Source organism: Ascidiella aspersa, chromosome 3 (assembly GCF_963924565.1).
Source record: "Ascidiella aspersa chromosome 3, kaAscAspe10.2, whole genome shotgun sequence".
Taxonomy (NCBI): Eukaryota; Metazoa; Chordata; class Ascidiacea; order Phlebobranchia; family Ascidiidae; genus Ascidiella; species Ascidiella aspersa.
The window spans coordinates 20,588,942-20,608,172 of NC_139449.1; the positions used below are offsets into that span (position 1 = coordinate 20,588,942).

Consider the following 19,231-nt stretch of genomic DNA (forward strand, 5'->3'; position numbering starts at 1 on the left):
TAGGCGGTTTACCCAAATGTTATTGGGACGTGGCTGACAGACTCTCCCTAGACTTTAGTGTTAGGCTACAATTTGTTCTATTAAACTGTTGTTTTTCGCTTGACAACACTTAAATATTGTAATTTACCATCTGTATCGTCTGAGTTTAGTGGATCGTGGTCGTCCGTGGCGTCGGGTTCCACAATGACGTCAGGCGGGGCCATGTGCGCAGTAGGCTGCTGCGCAAGCGGGTCGGACACGATCACGTGACAAGATTTCTGCTGCAAGTATAGTTAAAAAAAATGTTTTTATAAAATTTTTGAATGTAGATAATGTTATTTGTAAGCTTGCAGGTAAAATTAGCAGTCTGTTGTCCGGACATAAACATACTCTTTTAAAATGTGAAATACAGATTTTTTACAAAACGATTTAAATATAGTATTCTTGAGTAATGCTAAAAGTATTGGAGTTCTGTATTTCTCACACCATGCAAATATTTTCTCATACCATACAAACTTAGAAGTGGGATTTCCAACCATAATCTTAGATCTCTTGAGGCTGGTTCAAACTAAACGCGTCTAGCGTCAACCGAAAACGTTTTTTAAAAATGCTTCCGGTTGTGGAAAGTTGAAATGATTTAACTGTGACGCTTTCGGTTAGAAGCGAGGAAGTTTGCCGTTGACGCTGGCAACTTGTAATGTGTGAACTGGACGACGCTAGCGTTGGACGCTAGACGCGAACGCTAGACGTTAACGCGTCTAGTGTGAACCAGCCTTGCACTTACCGATCTGCTCCTCTTGATACATCCCTCCAACCAGCTCCGGATCGTCCTCTTTGCAACTTCCTCCTCGATCTCGGCCTCTAGCTTCTCGCGGATTAGCAGTTCCTCCAGCTGCAAGCTCTTCCGGATGTCAACACTCCTGTATGCCGTCATCCTGCCGGGATGAGCAGGTAGAATGGAGATGAATATTTCGTTTACCGGCCCTTGCGTTATAATTAAAATAAAGAAAACGCAAAAACAAGGTGTGGTGTCTTTGTAAATGACGGTATTTGTCTAATTCTACATAGAGGAATCAGGTGGTACAGTATAATGTCAAACTGTATTGAATTCTCGACAAGCTTTCGCACAACCGTGCTTCATCAGGTCAAATTAGGAATGAAAAACAATTAAAATGCACGACATGTAGATTAGAAGCACAAACGCGAGTAAATTTTACTTTCTTTTTACTTATTTTTACTTGTAAATTTTTTTTTATACTTTTTATTTTATACTTCAAATTGTATTGGAATCTGGACAAGCTTTTCACTCAGGTCAAAGTATAAATGAAAACAATCAAAAGGTGTGGTGTGTTTTGTATTTAGTTTTGCTTTGGTGGCATAATTTGACTCTCTTGTACCTAAATTCAAATTTAACAGTTATAACATAAACTTTAAAGCTATAAGAAAAACACTCACAGCTGAGTAATAGGGAAATATGGTTATTAGCAATTATCAGAAATTTGCGGGTTACTTTTTGACTTCAAGTTTACAGTTAAAACGAAGGAACTTGTATTTTGCTAACAGCGCTTTAACATTTTTTTTTAAATAGTTTGCTTACAAAACCACGAGCCACGCGTAAGCTGTTCCGATTTTTCAACCCAAGGGGTGCACATTCTTTAATATTTTTTCCAGTTGTGTCAGTGAGATGGTTTAGGAGGGGTCGCAATAAAAACGATTTGTCTTTGACGAAATAAATACACCCATCTGAAATATTTGTTTTAACTTAGCTTACATATTTTTATTGTTTGTAGAACTAAATTACTTTTATAACAGGCCATCGGTGACCAAAAATTTGTTTCACATGAGCGGACTTAGCATAAAGATCTAAATTGGAATAACATCAACGTCACAATTGAACCAAATTAGGAATAAGATTTTAATAAGTCGGAGAAGGCCGACTTACTAGAATGAGATTTAAAATTTACATATTGCTATGGCTCATTAGAACCTATTACTTCGCGATTACGTCTTATTTGTCGTATAGCAGTGATTCGTAACCTTTTATGCCTTGTGGCAATGCGGCACCCCTACTAGAATATTCGTTGAGCAACTCGCTAAAATCGTAAGCTGCAATACAAATAGACTATTAGCAATGTATGAGTTTTATTTTTATTTTTTGTAGGCCTAATCATACACAAAGAGTGAAAGGCGTTGCAAAAATAAAGTTCCCAAGTTCCTAAGTACCTCGCGGCACCCTTGAGCTTTAGAAAAAATAGCACCCCAGTGTGCCGCGGCACCCCGGTTGAGAACCACTGTCGTATACTATACCGATTTCGGTTTGATTATCCCTTAAGGCAGTGCTTTTCAACCCATGGAATGGTACGCACATGTGCGGATGAAATAAATTGTAATGCGGATGACTGTGCGGATAAAAACGGTGCATATTATTAGTTTTCATTATATGTAATACATTAATCAAATAAGCTGGTTTGCCCAGTTATGTTACAGGTATAGTAATATAGTATTTCAGTGGTTCATTGCAGCTTAAGCTATCTGTTTTATATTGTTTAAAGCTCGCAGTTTTAGTATACAAACCCGTTCATTGTTCTTTACAAATAAGAACAATTAAAGGTTGCGAATTAACTGTCCTTGTTTCGTGCGGATGAAATTTTTTCGAAATTACAAAGTGCGAACAGTTCATTTAAAGTTGAAAAGCTCTGACTTTGAGTAACAATATTGTGTTGCAATTACAATTGCGTTGTATAGATAATATTGCTTTAAATGTCTTGCTTTGTGTTCTTACATGAGCACGTCGTGGAAGGTGACGAACAGGGCTTCGTCGTGGGCGCGCGTGCCGCTCGAGTTGCCGTTGGCGCCGGATCCGTTGCTGCGAGTTCCGGAAGCGTTACGCCGCCCGATGCGCTCCATCTCACAGCACATGTGCTTGAGCAGAATCTTGTCGCGGTGCGAGTCGGTTTGCAGGCGGCCCTTGAGCAGGCAAAGCAGCAGTCGCACCTGAAAGAAAAGAAGAAAAAGGCTGTTTTTTTGCTTGCACTGCAACCTCGAATTTTTGTCGGCACTTGCTTCGTTCTAAATTTTGTTTTTGGTTTAAATATTAAAAGCCGAGTAAACCGTAAATTCTTGCGCGCTGTTTAATATAAATGTGGTTGGTTTTAGATTGAAATAAAAATGAGGTGGAAAATAAGTTAGAGAAACTATGATGGATTGTGTTTGGCGTGCAGGTGCGTAATAATAAGCTTAACCGCTGCTTCAAAACAAATTTATGCTTCTCAATCGACATGAAATCTAATATGTGTGTGCTCGGTCGACGATCAAACTATAATTGTACATTTTTTCGGATGTATAGCTAGTGTTTCGCGTTCACAGCAAAAAAACACTATGCCTAACTAAACAAAGTCCGCAAAAGGTTTATTTTGCATATCGCAATGATATGCCACAATGGTCGATATTAGTTTTCAATGACCGTTGTTTGCTCGGTTTACCTTTCTGACGTCGATTGCTCCTTTCCGTTTGACGTCGACGATGTTCCAAGTGACCTGGAACATGTGTAGGTCGTCATAGCTGAGCAGGATATCCTCGTCCATTGTGTAGAAGAGCGAGAAATTTTCGACGATGATGGCTGCGATGTTCCAATATTGGAAAAAGGGGAATACGTAAAAATTTATAAATTTTAAAGGATTTTAAATCGCCAAGCCTCTACTCTGCGCTCACTTGCATTTAAATGTTCACCATATCTAATTAACATCAATAGCAAACTTGTGAGGTGATATGTCACTAAACAAACACCCAAACAAATTCGCATTTTATTTAAAACTTGGCTTGGCACTAAAACAATGTAAAAGCAGTCTCATTGCAGGTTAAAGTTGCACTAAAAGCGTATAACGTACAAAAAACACAAAACGTTCACTAACCAACAAGCAGGTTAAGCATGATATAAGCGATAATGACGTAGAAGCTGCAAAAGTAGATGAGAGCGGCGGTCGGGTTGCCACAGTCCGTCTCCCAGTAGTTGTCGTCAGGAGTACAACGGGGCGGCTGGATCTACACGACAAGATTTTAACTTTTTCAACACAAGACGAATTTATATCTCTATACGAAAATATTCGTTTTGCTAAAATATTATGAAATTGTGAATTAAAGTTAAACACGTAATTATTATTTTTTGGCCATTCATAATTTAGTCAAAACAAGAATAAATTCGGGGTATGTCATATTATATTTTGCAGCATAAAAAGGTTAAAAAAAAACACTGTTGTACCCGAATCTACGAACAAAGGTTCTAACAAAAAAAAAACTGAAAAAAAAACGACTTTATCTTTACGCGGACAAGTGAGTTCGATTAGCAAACGTCTCAGGTCTACATTGCGTACAACATAGAGCCCCCACAATTGCAACTGTAATTGTGGTATGAATACTTACCATACAATCGTGCATGATCTTATTCCAATCCTCGCCAGTGACGATGCGGAAAAGCACAGTGACCGCCAGGGGCGCTGTGGCGAAGTTAGCGTGCCTGTCGATATTCTCGCCGTACCTATGGCAGAAAGTTATGGACCAGTTTTCGACAAATAATATTGGTAATTTACGCATAAAATTGCCCTTAAAACTTACATTCAGGTAAAAACAACAAGGACTGTGTAGGAAATGAGAATAAATCTAACAAAACACAAAAATTCCATGTATACGTTTGTAAGGTAATTACTGATTGGGCTCTTTTTGTTCGTCAAGGCCACGTATTTTAACATTGCCAAACAGAATTGTAAAATGTAATTCAACGACAATATATTGTGAATATATATCATTCATGCCGATGTTTAAACATGTTGCAAAATTAATTAAGCAGTGCAGGCGGCAAAAAATAAAAAGCCTAACTTCCCCCTGATAAACTACGAAAATATGTTTTTTTCATAGCCCACAAAACTAAATAAGTTTGAAATTCCTACGGTCGCATAAGAAAGACTAGTCAAGGTCACACTAAATCTCACTTGACTGTGCCGAACAACACCACACCGGCGAATGCGTAGCACAAAAGCAGCAGGAACATGGCGACGATGATGAAGAACGACCTGTACACGCTCACTGCAACAGTCATCAGCAACATCTTTAGGGTGGCCTGTGAAAAAAAAGCTACGGTCAACGGAGAATGGAATAACAAAAACAACCGAGTTGCTGGGCCATGGACAAAACGAGACTGATTTTAAAAATGCAGACATTTTCATTGCCTCTTAATGAAATTTCACGAAGCGCCTGATGCTAAAAAACCTCTAAGAAGCTAACAATGGGTCTCGCGTATCTTTTCGATAAGCATTGGTATCGTGTATTCAATTTATTTATATCCAATTGTTAGCGTCGTATAGGTTTTTAAACACCGGGCTTTTTCAGAATTTTTCGGTAATGATCCTGGCTCTAAAAATGCTGTCTGAGTTTCGCTTTAGAGTATATCAAAAGAAAAACAACCGACAAGCTTTGTCTAACTTACGTGCTTTCCACATATACTGAAGAAACGCAGCACAACCAGCATCCAACCGTAGCTGTACACACTCGGGTATTGTGGATGGTTGTGACCCCCGAACAAGAGAAACACCCAGAGAAGCTCCAACACAGTTACCAGGATGTCGTACCTATAACAAAGACCTGTGGTGTTACTTTTGAATAGACTTTTAGCGTTATTCAGAAGATGTCTGGTACTTTATTCAGAAGTACCAATCTTTGCAAATGGTCGTATTTGTTTAATTCTGAATGGTTATCAGGTGGCATATAAAGACAAAATGTATTAAATTTTGACCAGCTTTCAGGTCAAAGTAGTAGTGAAAATAATTAAAATGCTCGAAGTATAGAAGCAGAAACGCGAGTTAATTTTATAGTACCACCTGATTACCCTATATATTCAGAAGATGTTCGATGCCATTTTATCCCGATCCGATACCCGATATTTTGGGCAAAAATGATCGCTATTCTATACTATACCAAATGGAGTTTTACTATGGCTGAAAAGCAAAATAGATAAACTTAAAGCGGTCAGTGAATTTGTCTACAGGTTATTAAACCACATTTTCTTTAGCGTTAAGAAGTCTAGTTACCTTGATTTGTCAAGTTGCTATTTAAAATAATATACACTTTATAAGATGAAGTTGCCGCTTTAGTTCGCGAATCGTGGCTATACAGTAATCCCTATTTGAATTTATTGGTCGGGACCGAAATCACCCCAGCATGGGACGAGAACCGATTCTATTACTTGGCATCAGGTATCGCCTCCGATCCGAAATGCACAGACATTTCTATTTAGAAGTGGAACATAGATTAGGCGTCGTACATACGTTCTGACTTCATATTAGAACTTCTTTTATGTATCTAAAGCAGTGATTCCCAAACTGTGTGCCGCGGCACATTAGTGTGCCTCGAGAGATTGTCAAGTGTGCCGCGAAACTTTTTGTAATTTCGGAAAATAAGTTATTTGTATTACCAATAGGCATACAGGCAAGCATTTTAGACTTAATCACGCACTATCCAATACAAGTTAATACTATTGAGACATTTACATATAGTTTGTCGTGTGTTAAGGGCGATTGTAAAATGACTCTATTGTTGTTCTGTTAAAAGTGTGCCGCAAAATATTTTAGATTTTTTTAGTGTGCCGCAAGCTAAAAAGGCTTGAGAACCACTGATCTAAAGTCTAAACATAAGAGAATATACAGTATACATAAAACGATTAGAAATCAATCTGTATGTGCCAAAAAAATATTTTAGACTGGATTAAAAGTTATTTTAGACTGGATTAAAACAAAAAACATGTCAAGACCTGTTTCTCCAGCTGCTAATCATTCCCATAAAAGTAAGACCGATCATTTTGATGACGACCTCTAGAAAGAAGACGAAAGTGAAGAAAACAGAAAAGGAAAGCAGGATTTCGGCGTACTCGTTGGTCGACTCCCACTGGTTGATTAAAATTCAATAAAAATGCGTTTAGTCAACAAAAAAACGTGTGGGGTGGTTTCAGTGCAAATCAATTGTGTGTGAAATTGATACAGACCAACCAAGTGAGCTTTACTTTAGCATAAAGAAACACATTCGAACATTATTGTAAGAATTGTTGGTGTTTGATTTAAATGTTGTGAGAAAAAAGATTTTTTACACGCTTCCGCAATGGAATTTGCATTGTTCTGACCTTATCTATATTTACAAATGTGATCTGGCAATTTAGTGAAGAAAAGCCTTTAAGACGTATAAGGAGTAAATTTAATCAGAATTGGTTTAAAAGGCAATAAATTAATAAATTGTGATTGCCATATTGCAACATTAGGTGTAAGCGGAGTGAACCGATTTTTCAATTCTAGAAATGAATAGTTTTGGAGTCTTTCATATGCTATAATAAAGGACACCAGTTTCCGAACCAAAAATAAGAGAATGGTGAAAACAACTTGATGGCTTACCTTTAGAGAAAGCAGTAGGGACCTGACCATTACGCACAACGCAATGGCTCCCTTGAAATAAGGATGCTCAGCTAAATCGTACAACTTTGGTCGTATACCTCGTCCTGGAGGTCTGCGCAGTAATCAGATGCAACATGTACAGTACATTGTACACTAATTCATGGTTAAATAACATACTTGTTTCAAAGCTTATCGAACACGTTTTGTTACATTCTAGTTACCGCAACAGTAGTGACGTTATGATGGCTAATGAATTACTTTGAACTATGTGGTCCACAATAAAACGCAATTATTGTGATGTGCCATAACAAAAAGGCTCACATTAGATAATATCACGTCGTGACCCGTTGTTGTACAACTTCGGTCGAAAGGCCCGCCCGCCAAACCATCTTTTCAGCTTTGTATGTCGCCACAAGTGGCACTTGTCGAGAACAGATGGCTTAGACCCAACTGTACATACCTGGGCGGAAGATGCAGAGGTTGCGCGATCTTGAGTCTGCTCTTGAGATCCTCCCACCTTCGCTGATCGACGGTGAGAAGAGCGGTTCCCTTGTTCTCGTTATAGTTGGCAATCACCACACCTGGAAGTGGTCAGAGGACATAAGTTACATATATCAAGTTTTCTTGAAAGAGTTACTATTTTTTCGACGTAATGCTAGAATGCACGATAAAGGGAATTGTGACATTGCGCGATACACTTTATTACTTTAATTTTTGTTTTGTTTCGCTGTTTACACGTATTATTGCCTCAAACGTTTTTCGTATTTGCATCATTCTCTAATATTAATGGGATTGGAAATTCTATCTTTGCTATTGCCAATGATAAACCTTTTTGAACGCAGTAAAAAAACGAAACAAGATGGCTTACAGAATTTTTACACATATTAACCTTGCGCGTTTTGGCAATTGCTTTATGACTTATTTAATTATGTAAGCATTCTATTAATTGCGGTCAAAGGTCACTGAGCACATGGTGCCTTGACACTGTAGTTGTCCCTGTGGCACTTAGTGTTACTACCTTGTCGCGGTAGGAGCTCACCTTGTTGTTGTTTTATGGCGGCTAGTGTTTATCAATGACTTACACTGATGTTGCTTCTGTTTCAATAACATTGTTTTGTATTCATTCCAATAAAGAATCCACTTAAGTAAGGCATTGTGTTAATAATGAATTCATGTATAGTGATAAAGATTTCAGTATCGGATCGGATCCGTTGGTTTTCAACACACATTGTTGAATAGGAAGAGCACGTGTTTCACTTTGAATAATTGCTATTTGCTTACCAATGAAAAGTGTAAGACCCATCATGCAGCCGAGAAACACAAATAGGTGAATGTAGATGGCGTGAATCTAGATAAAAAATACATTCCTTGACTACAAAGTCGCTACCGAAATCTGTGAATATATCGACAGCAAAATATTAAAAAACAAATTTACAACATTCCACAGAAACAAACAAAACATCGCATTGGCAATTCCAAATATCGGTAGCGTATAACTATTATACGTGTATTCGTATTTGTGGCTTTTCTTCGTATACTTGTTTCAAATATACCACTTAAAAAGGAAACGCATGTAATGCTGCTTTTTAACATACCAAACAACAATAATTAAAAACCCTGATGAGTGCAATGCCTGGTATATTCGCATTTGACAACTAACCGTATAAGAGAGTACGTGAACTACTTGACAGCCATAAGTTGGACAACAGTACAACAGTGAATCACGACATATATGACGAAGATTGCGAACCCCTGAAAAGAAGATCAAGCTTTATATCATGCTATAATCACGTACAATCTTGTAACAAACAGCACAGCTAATAAAATCAACATGCAGAAATTGTCTATACAATCAGGTGCTAGCTAGGTTGTTTAAAAGAACTTATATATCACAACTACAATAAAATGTACAATAAGTTGGCGTTAAGTTAAATGGGCGATTCCATTCTTTGCACCCAAAAACAATAATGATCGTAGAGAAAAACTATCTATGTCAAAAATTGGTTTAAACTCAACTTTTTATCTACAAAAATTGGCAAAGATGCTAATGCCGTCACATACCAAATGCATTGTCGTGTTAAACCACTGGCTACAACTTTCATTACAAGTTTAAGTTTTACTTTAGTAAACCAATATAAGGACAAAGCGAGTGTAGGAAATGCAAAAGACCGCATTTCTCGTTCATAAACCTAAACCAATTTTAAAACAAGGCACCGCTTGAATTGGCTGGAAATATCTATTTATTGACAGATATAAGTGTGTCACGGCCACAGGAACGAATAAAAGCAAGCACCGACCGGCCCCATTCTTTCGACGAGAATGTCGCGAACCTCGACCCAGCCCTTGAGCGAGAGAACCTCGAAGAGCGCCAGCATCGCCGATCCGATCGTGTCAAAGTCGAAGTTGCGTGGGTTGGTCCAAACCCGCGGCACCATAAAACCTGCATTATGCAGAAATGCGATGCTGTAAATTTCATATTCAAAATGCGATGCTGTAAATTTCACATGCAAAATACGATGCTGTAAATGCAACTTGATGGACCCTTGGTGTTCTTTCGTGCAACAAATAACGGAAGATAATATGCAGAACCTTGAAATTCGGAAACAATATGTCGGGCAATCAATTTCCGATTTGGTAAGATCAATAGAACGGTTTGAACTGGCAAATGTTACCCTATAGTAGCCTATACATCACATATATTAAATAGTTATTTTTGAGTTTGTACTATTTAATTTCTGTTTAATTGCAACAGTCTTGAATAAATATAAAAAACATTTACCAGAAGGTCTAAACGCTGTTTGAAAGAAAACGTATAAATTTGAAATGTCATACATTGCACTCAATCACATTGTTTTGCAGTTCACAACCGCCAACGTATACTTTTAAACACCTCCTGAAGGGCAGCAATGCGCCAAAACCAAAAAGACCATACACAACACGAACCGGGTGGCTTCTGGTCGACGTTCAGCTGATTGGAGACCCACACCTCCTGGTAAAAGATACCGCGGCAGTCCTCCCTTCTCTCCACCGTCCAGTCGTTGCAGGCGGCCAGCTCGCCGCCGTACATTTGCACGCCGAAGCTGGCGAACACGAACATGAGCGCCACCAGTAGGATACCCACCTGAGGCGCACGAGAGCTGATTTAATTTTTGCGTTCGGGGTGGAAAAGCTTTTCGGCTGGGTTCGTTAGACAAATGTGTTCTTTGCAAATTAAGTTTCAATCCTAAACCCTAAAGGTTATTGCAATAAAGCAAAGCCATCGTAATGTTTAGCAGTGATCTTTTTGCTTTTCAGAATGTTTTATTCCAAATAGTGAATCATTAAGCAGGGGGTCCGCTACAGAAAATTATTTTTGGTAATGCACAGTCTTAACCAGAGCGGACGTTTTAAACTTCCAGGTGAACACTGATGTGATTTGTAGGTAAGTAGAAATGTTTTTTTCCCAGGTAAACATGAACGAACTTCGTCGAGCCGGGATTGACTTACCACCATTTAGTCATTAAGTTGGACACGTTTTGGGTTTCAGCAGTTAAAAGTATGCCTAGCTTGCTTCGGCCGAATGAGGTTAAGTTAAAAAAAACAATGGAGCGAAATATTTTGCATAACCAGTGTCTCAACGAGACCACAGTTTTACAAAACGTTTGACAAATTTTCGCGACTAAACTTTACAGAATATGAATGGAACGTTTTGAGAGACGCCGAAAACGAATAACATTCTAAGATGAACTACAAGTATTAGAGCAAGTTGGAGTTATCGGAGTGAAAAAACATCAAAACTGATCATGGATGCATTTCTCGCTTTTCAATATAACAGACTGAGCGCAACCTAAACTTGCAAGGAAAGAATTAAACAAATATACAAAATTAGCACGAGCTCGAACAACCGACCATGACTATTTCCTTGAAGCCGCGAAGCAACTCGATGACGACTTTTCGAATCTGCGGAACGAGTTTGAAGATGCGCAGAGGACGCAGACACCGGAGCACCATAAGGAGCTGACTCACGTGATCTGAATAATTTAATAAGGTTAATGAATATGAGGATTTACCTCTTAACTATTGTTTTCCGTTACAAATGGATCTTTTTTTAATTTTGTGGCGTAATATTTATGCAAAAATATATCGTTCTAAAACAGATCTATCTCTATTGTTATACCATAAATATGTTGTCTTTTAACAAAATATCTTTAAATTAATTTAGAAGCTACCATTGAAAAAATAGAAACCAACCTGAAGATCTGGCCAAATTCCAGACAAACACCAGGGACACGACAAAAATGGTGACGTCAAGAAAGCCCCCCAAGTCTTTAAAAGTCGGCTTCGGAGTGAAAAGCAACCCGTTGGCGAAAACCTTACAAAACAAGGAGGTTGTAATCGGCGAAAACAGACTAACTTTGTAAAGCATTAAACTTTGTTGATAGACGAATTTGTATTGTCAAACAATTGACACACAAATGGCACTGTACAAAGAGTTATCATTAAATGTCGACGTACTTTAAATTATCGGTAATCAAAGCATTACCCTATACGAAACCAACAGCGGGCTAACTTTGTAACACAGTAAAAAATGGTTTGCTATGGTCAACGCTAGACACAACCGTAATTTAGGTTTTATGGTAAAATATGCCATATAACATGCGGTCTTACATCCAACCAAAAGTTACGTGCCGTTACACGTACTAGGAAACGTGTATTTTTAAAGCTGTGGAACCAGCTACCTTTTATCGCTTTTTTGTGCGGTCGCGTCTTTATTTCGTGCATTTTTATCGCCTCTATTCCTTACTCTGGTGTTGAAAAAACGGTTGTGCGAAAGCTCGTTAACAGTAAATTACAATTTGTCACTATTTCGCTTTTCGTCTCTGTGTGTTTCATATCTGATGCAACATGTTGTTTTATGTTGTAAAGCAGTGATTGACAACGTGAAAGGTTGTACTTTTCACAACATTGTTATAATATAAAAGTTAATGACGTTTATCGCACAAGACAAACAAACATAAATTTTGCGAAAAACATTTAAAAGGATAAAAACTTCTAAATCGTTATCAAAAAAGCAATATGTGTAAAACTACGAGCGCGTTCGTCCTTACCTTGAGCAGCAGTTCGCCTCCCATAGTCACAACAAACACGTACTCGGCCACTTGGAGTGCTGGTGTGTCGTGAATTCGACACGTGGTGGTCTCGAGCATCATGGATGAACACGACGCAACCGTGAACAAGATCATGAACCAGTCCAGGTACGGGACAAGGCCAAGCAAATCGCTACAGACGGTAACAGTGATGTGTTAAACATTTAAAATCATATAGGACATTGTGTGTATAAATTAATCGTGATTTTCATCTCCAACATCTGATCTAAATGGCAGCGTAGTGACTGATAAAACATATTAAACAATGTATCGTCGTTTGAGCACAGCATTTTAGCTTTTTACCTCAACTATCATAATAAGCAAATCTACGTCCGACAAGCATCCTTGCATGTCAAATTATATGTCAAATATAACGTAAAAAACAAGGTTTTATTTGGTCCTATTATTTCAAGAAAGCTATATAGTAACCTTCGAGGTTACAGTTTAAAAATTAGTGTAAATTCGCAAAGTTTACATTTAAAGTGAAGTTAATGTGAAATGTAAAAACAGAATGTGGCAAGCATTGGCGTATGGTTGTTTCTCGGCTCACTCCTCTCTAAGCCTGCATAGCTCAGTTGGTAGAGCGACGGTCCCGGTATGACCAGAGGTCGTGAGTTCAAACCTGACTGCATGCTAGTTGTTTTTCTAACCAGCCCTGCTTGTACTATTGATCGGCAGATTCGCTAAGTCTGCGATTGCTTTCTGTCTACTAGTAGCTTACATTTAAGCTGAAATATCAAGACACTTACTAAAGAGTTTGCGCGGACTGCTTGCGGTCGGGGACCTCGTGTTCCTTGTCGCACTTTCCGTACTGAGCGCTTACAATTGCACGACAGAACCTTGGACAAGATAGTTGTAGTTAACAAAATATTACCTTGTAATCTTTGAAACATTTCAATAGCAGACAAAGACCTTTATTGTCCTAATAAATAAAATTGAAATGCAAAGACATTTAAGGACTTTAAAAATAAAATTTATCTGTTTTCAACGAACTAAAATTGTATCACTTGACGTTTATATTCATAAAAACAGTATAAATGTCCAAACCAAAGACAATAACAAATAGTTTAAACGACTACGGCACTTTTAAAACACTGTACATTAAGTAAATTTAAATACATACTATATAAAGACTTTCTAAAAAATAAAAATTATCAATATGTAGAACAACTTAAAGACAGCCAAATACATTGAAAGATTATTAAGACTGTGTGGCAACCCTGTAGATGTAGTAGCGTCTTACAACAATATAGATATCGTTTTTGAAATCAGCGGACTTGCGTAAATAAAATACCCAGGTAAGTACGCTTGGAATTTACGGAAAACGATAAGCGAAGAGCGGCTCCACTCACTTTCTGAACCTGCTGTCGCGCTTGACAAAGAAGAGCGGAGTGTCGAAAAGCGGGTGATTTTCGCGCATCTCCTGCTCCTCGCGTTGTCTCTTGAGAAGAGCCTGCTGCCTCTTTAAATGCAGCTGCTTGAAGTCGACCTCCTGCGAGCCGTTGAAGAGCGAGGCCTGTGGAAGAAGGCTTGCTTGCTTAGAAAGTGAACGTCTAAATATTACACGAAGTGAAAGAGACTAATACAATGTACCAACACGTTATTTTCCCTAAACGCCGATTTGAAACACCCCGTTGGTTATAGCTATACAAACAGCCTGGTATAAAAACAAACTTATTCCAGTAGATATATAATGGAGTGTTGCTCTTCCAGCAGTATATATAAGCTTATTTCATTTATTCCAGTAGGACTGTCTGAAGATATCGGATCTGAGATGAAAGCCAGATATAAAGTGGTAGTTTCAAAACTCTCCCGATATTAGGGTATTATCGGTGCCGATTCGATACCAAATTAAAATAGGAATTTTTTCAGAAAGGATCTCAATACTTTCTGCCAAAATTTTGGCTTTTGGTATTGAAATAATACGTTTAGTGTCGAAATTCCTACGTAGTCACCTGTTTACAGGTAAACGTATTGTGTTTACCAAGCAGCTGTAACGCAAACAAGGCACACTGAAAAAAGCTTAACTCAATGCAAAAACTTCATAACTGAAATACTTCATAACTGAAATAACAGTTACCAGGCCATGATATTTACATGGGCTATACGGTATATAGCACGATCTAGCCTTGCTAGAACAATCTTGACCAAACGATTACCAGGATACTCATAATATTATACAAGCTGCCCTTTGAAAAGCTACTACCGGAATCAGCTGGCCTAATCATTCGGGTTATAGTGCAAGCAAGGCAAGGCGAAAACACTTGATTACCTAAAGTTTATCATATCAAAGAGTCCATACCTGGTTGGTCAAACTCTCCACCTCGGCTTGTCGCTTGTCGTCGCTGAACATTCTCCGGCTCACCGGTCGCCTCTCCCGTCTAATCACGTGCTGCGCGCTCAGCAACGACCTCCCGCGACCGTAACCGTTCATCCAGGAAGTCGAGTCTGCGGCGATCGAAAGGTCGATTGCGTTTTTAGCCGACTTTGGCTACTATGCCCCAGTAATGAGCATTTAGAAAAAGGACAAATTGAAAGTATGGTTGCGCCTAGATAGATTGATTTACAGTTTGGTACATCACGACAATTTGTTCGTCGTGCATCGTGTGTTCGTGTATTTTAATATTTAGATAACTATTGGTTGATTCTGAACTGTGTTTTGCATCTACTAAATATATATTTATAATTGTAGTGACATGCAGCATATAACAAGAAATTAGAACATGGTTCCGATAAACTGTATAAACCCAATTGAAACGTTTAACAAGAAAAACATCAAACTATAATAACATGAAAAATCATTCTTGGCTATATAACAACTTTTTGCCTTTTTTATGACTTCATTTTGCTCAGGCTCTTTATTAATTTTACTGTGAAGGTGTTTTCTTACTTATAATCATTACGTCTGTTTTTCTAATAATTGCAATTTGCCGTTGTCAATCTCTTAGTCGCTCTACATTAAACACCTCGACTCGCCTTACATCACAATTCTATATAAGCGTATATTTGTTTGGTTTTGCACAAACCTAATTCCAAAAATTTCCTACAATTAAAAAAGCAGCACTAATTTTAAAAACCCTTTACAATACCTTTAACTAGGTAAACCAAGCTGGTGAAGACTTACTTGGTTGATTGTGCTGTTGCGAACAATCGCGTATAAGGGTGTCAAGCAAGTCAGGTTTTTTCAGTGTGTTGCCAGCTTCTTGCTGCAAAAACAAACAAAAAATGTGTTGGCCTAAAAGTAGGTTTACAACGTTCAAATCATATTTTATGCGCTGGTGTGGTTACTTGGTAAGCACTCTGCTTCACGTTTTAGTAAGCAAGTGCTTTATTAATTAATTATGTAAACCTGAAATATTCCTGGAGTATTATTATAACTTGGTTGTTGCACGCGCGTAACATTACACTACAATGTGGGTGTTCGACAAACGTTTGCATTGCGCGTGCAACGATGAAACGTGATGCGCGCATTCAATTAAGATTGACCGCATTTGATTCGCTTCATGCCCTCATATCGCTTAACCAACAAGCGTTCCACGTAATATGTAAAACTCTGGTCAGTCCAAATATAGATTCGCGCCCATGTACATTGTAAAACACTCATTATTGGTATGTAACGACGAATCTGTTTTCCGATTATTTTTATACAAGATAACAACATTTTATGGTTACTATAACACAGAGCAGATAAAAAAGTGTGTTAAAAACCTGGAAGAAATCTGCAAAGTGGAAACCAGTTATGCAATAAACAACGTTTCCAGCACTTTGCAGGCTAGTGTAGTTGTTAAAACTTAAAAACAATAAACAAGGTTTCCACGCCAATGCATAGTGTGTCGTGGGAGACGCAACAGAGATTATTTAACATGAATTATTTATAAAAATATAATTCGACACCAACAAGGTGTTAAGCGGTTGCCCAAATCCGTTTCAAGAAATCCAATTGGTCGCGGTGGTGAAATGCGGTCGCAGCATTGTGAGGTTGCACACAAACCGATTTAATTCGATAATTTTAGCGTGGTTTTGTCAGTCAGTCTTATAACAAGAAAATATGTTTCACCGTATTGAAATAATAAAAAATACTGTTAATGTAGTTTTAGGAATCAGTAACTAAGTAACTATATAGTTCGGAATAACCTAACATAGGAGTGCTATTTACGAAAAGGAAAAATTTATTACGAAATGTTTTCCACATTTCATTTACTGATATTTTTTTTGTCTGCCAAGAATATATAAAGAATGTAAATATACAACCAGTCAATTTAAAGGTAAGTTTACAATGAGCCTATAACATAGTGGAAGTTTTCTGCAGCATTTAGATTTTTACAGGAAAAACAGAAAGTACAAGTGTTCACTTTTATTTTCTAGAAATAGAAAAGAAATATATGTATTGATTGTTTGGACGGATCCTGAAAGAAAGCCATGGATGGATTCGAGGCCTTAATGGAAGGTTATGAGAATATGACAGATTGCAACCTTATGCATTCGTTTCGCCTTTGCACGAAGGAGTCATTCTTCGCCAAGAATTACACATTTAATGCGTATAGGTGAAAAGTTTTTTCAATTTTAAGATTTACACGTTATCGCTTAATTTGCGCGTTTGATTTTCACAAAGCAGACTATAGAGTAAACCCTGACTGACACGGCCTTTGAACATAATTTAACAAGTTAAACGGATATGAAAATAAAATACATTTTCCTAAGTACTATTACACAATGTTCAACATTAGATCATTAAAAGTAAGCAGAACATATGATTTTGTATAACCACAATTTCGGTCTTTAAGAATTACAAATTATTCCCGCATTATCCGATACAGACACCTATAGAGATAATTATTATGCTTCACGGCCAGAGCAAAGTTAGTAGAAAGAGGCTAACAACACAAAGGTTAAGTGATTCTCAAGCGTTTATGGCTTACGGCACCCCTCAAAAAAAATAAATAGATTTTCAGACCCCGACTGGAATTTTCGTTGAGTATTTTACTAAAATGTTCCTTAAAATGGAATTGGAACAACAAAATCAACTTAAAACATAGAAAAAAAAGTAGTAAATGTCATTTGATATAATGGTAATCGTCTTAAATATCGTTGTATCAAGAAGCTTACCAATTAATCAGATTCTTGAAAATTCTCAAATACCTATCGGCGCCCTTGAGCATTAGAAATGGCACACCAAGGCGCCCCGATTGAGAACCACTGCTATAGTACATCAAAATGTAAGTTTTGCGCAAAACAGTGGGACTTGTTGCGACAGGGACTGCAGCATGGCGGGAATAATTTTCGACCTCGTGGCCACCTCGATCGTGGCCTTCATTACAGCGATAGGAAACCTGCTGATTCCCATCGTTATCTGGCAGCAGCGACACAGGCTCTGGGGTTCCTACGGTGTGTGTCGGCTTTGGCTGTCCTTCTGCGATATCGCCATTTCGCTCGTCTACCTGCCTGTACGAGTCGCCATGGAAAGTTACTTGCTACTTGGCCGGCCCACTTTCGACGTCGAGTTGGTGAAGCACGTCGAGAAAAGTAAGGGCATTGTGCCAATTGTTTTGCGCATCATGGCTACTTGAAGCGCAAACTTGTAGTATTTTTTTACATTTTCTGGATAGAACCTTTTAGGTGCTCGGTAAGGTAGTTTATATCGCAATACACTTGATTTTTTTTTCTATGAGAAGATTTGTTTTACTGGTAGAATAAGCCGAACCGATTGTTTCTGCTTTAGGTTTTATTTAGTGGCAGTTTATGCATACTTTCCACAACGCTTGTGGGAGATAAGTTTGTACATTACACAGAATTAAAGAAAAGAACTACCGGCCATCGGTACACTAAACAGTGTAGGCAAAACAAAAAATACCAGAGGCATTCTTATGGCGCTCTTCTGAGGAAAACATAAATCATTTAGTACTTGTGAATTGTTCACTTGCAACGGTCTAATAGCGTCATTCATCAGTTGCTTTTCACTGTTGTTGACGTTATCAATAATGAATTTCGGTCAATATTGTTGAAATAACATGCAAAAAAACGCTTTTTAAAAGAACCTGATAACAAGCATTAAAACTTATAACATAAGCTTATCAAAAAATAGAACTAAACATTTGGTTGGTATCCAAGGAGATCTTTTTTTTTTGTTTAAATCTAATTTTAAGAAACAAAAGTCCGAACTTTTACAGAGTCCTGTTTAATGAGATGGAGGGCGATTTTTTTCTTTAAAAAACGCGCACAAACCAGGTAGAGCCGAGATAATTTTTTTTTGATTTAGCCTTTGTGGATTGCTTTGATAGAACAATTTTCACACACAAAAAAAAACAGATTACGTCGTCGCATTGTCGAGGGTACGTTGACAACTACTATAAACAATTAACGTATTATTTAGCGTAAACCAACAGACATGCGGTTTGATTTGTTCGTTAACAAAATAACTCCGCCCACACGCAGTCGTCAAGAACTACCTCAAGCCGCATACGCGTCCTCCCAAAAAGGGCTTACATCTTCCCAGGCTGACCAGCAACGTAACCACAGACGGACCCTTCAACTTGCAGATGATTTTCAAAGTTTACGAGCATGAGCAGCGCAACCTGGTCGCCGCTATGAGCTGTATGCTCTCCACCTATCTACTGATGGTAAGCACTCGTGACAGAAACTTTAATGTAATATCTAGAAGAAATTATATGATCCCAAACTATTACTGCCTGGTTGCGA

General features: G+C 38.0%; 1 protein-coding gene across 1 annotated transcript in view; it reads right to left on the reverse strand.

The window, feature by feature from the left end:
- Positions 1-19,231, reverse strand: part of LOC146160725 (sodium leak channel NALCN-like) — a 37,022-nt gene that overhangs the window by 3,713 nt on the left and 14,078 nt on the right. Inside the window, exons 19-39 of the mRNA XM_083384998.1 lie at positions 15,660-15,741; positions 14,838-14,983; positions 13,888-14,051; positions 13,285-13,374; positions 12,497-12,668; positions 11,640-11,760; positions 11,298-11,419; positions 10,353-10,530; positions 9,707-9,849; positions 8,691-8,757; positions 7,870-7,990; positions 7,410-7,521; positions 6,779-6,912; positions 5,459-5,600; positions 4,965-5,092; positions 4,399-4,513; positions 3,891-4,020; positions 3,462-3,598; positions 2,762-2,973; positions 764-914; positions 128-260 (exon numbers count right to left, since the gene is read on the reverse strand). Of these exons, the coding sequence (XP_083241124.1) occupies positions 128-260; positions 764-914; positions 2,762-2,973; positions 3,462-3,598; positions 3,891-4,020; positions 4,399-4,513; positions 4,965-5,092; positions 5,459-5,600; positions 6,779-6,912; positions 7,410-7,521; positions 7,870-7,990; positions 8,691-8,757; positions 9,707-9,849; positions 10,353-10,530; positions 11,298-11,419; positions 11,640-11,760; positions 12,497-12,668; positions 13,285-13,374; positions 13,888-14,051; positions 14,838-14,983; positions 15,660-15,741 (2,800 nt within the window). The remainder of the gene's footprint in view (positions 1-127; positions 261-763; positions 915-2,761; positions 2,974-3,461; positions 3,599-3,890; positions 4,021-4,398; positions 4,514-4,964; positions 5,093-5,458; positions 5,601-6,778; positions 6,913-7,409; positions 7,522-7,869; positions 7,991-8,690; positions 8,758-9,706; positions 9,850-10,352; positions 10,531-11,297; positions 11,420-11,639; positions 11,761-12,496; positions 12,669-13,284; positions 13,375-13,887; positions 14,052-14,837; positions 14,984-15,659; positions 15,742-19,231) is intronic.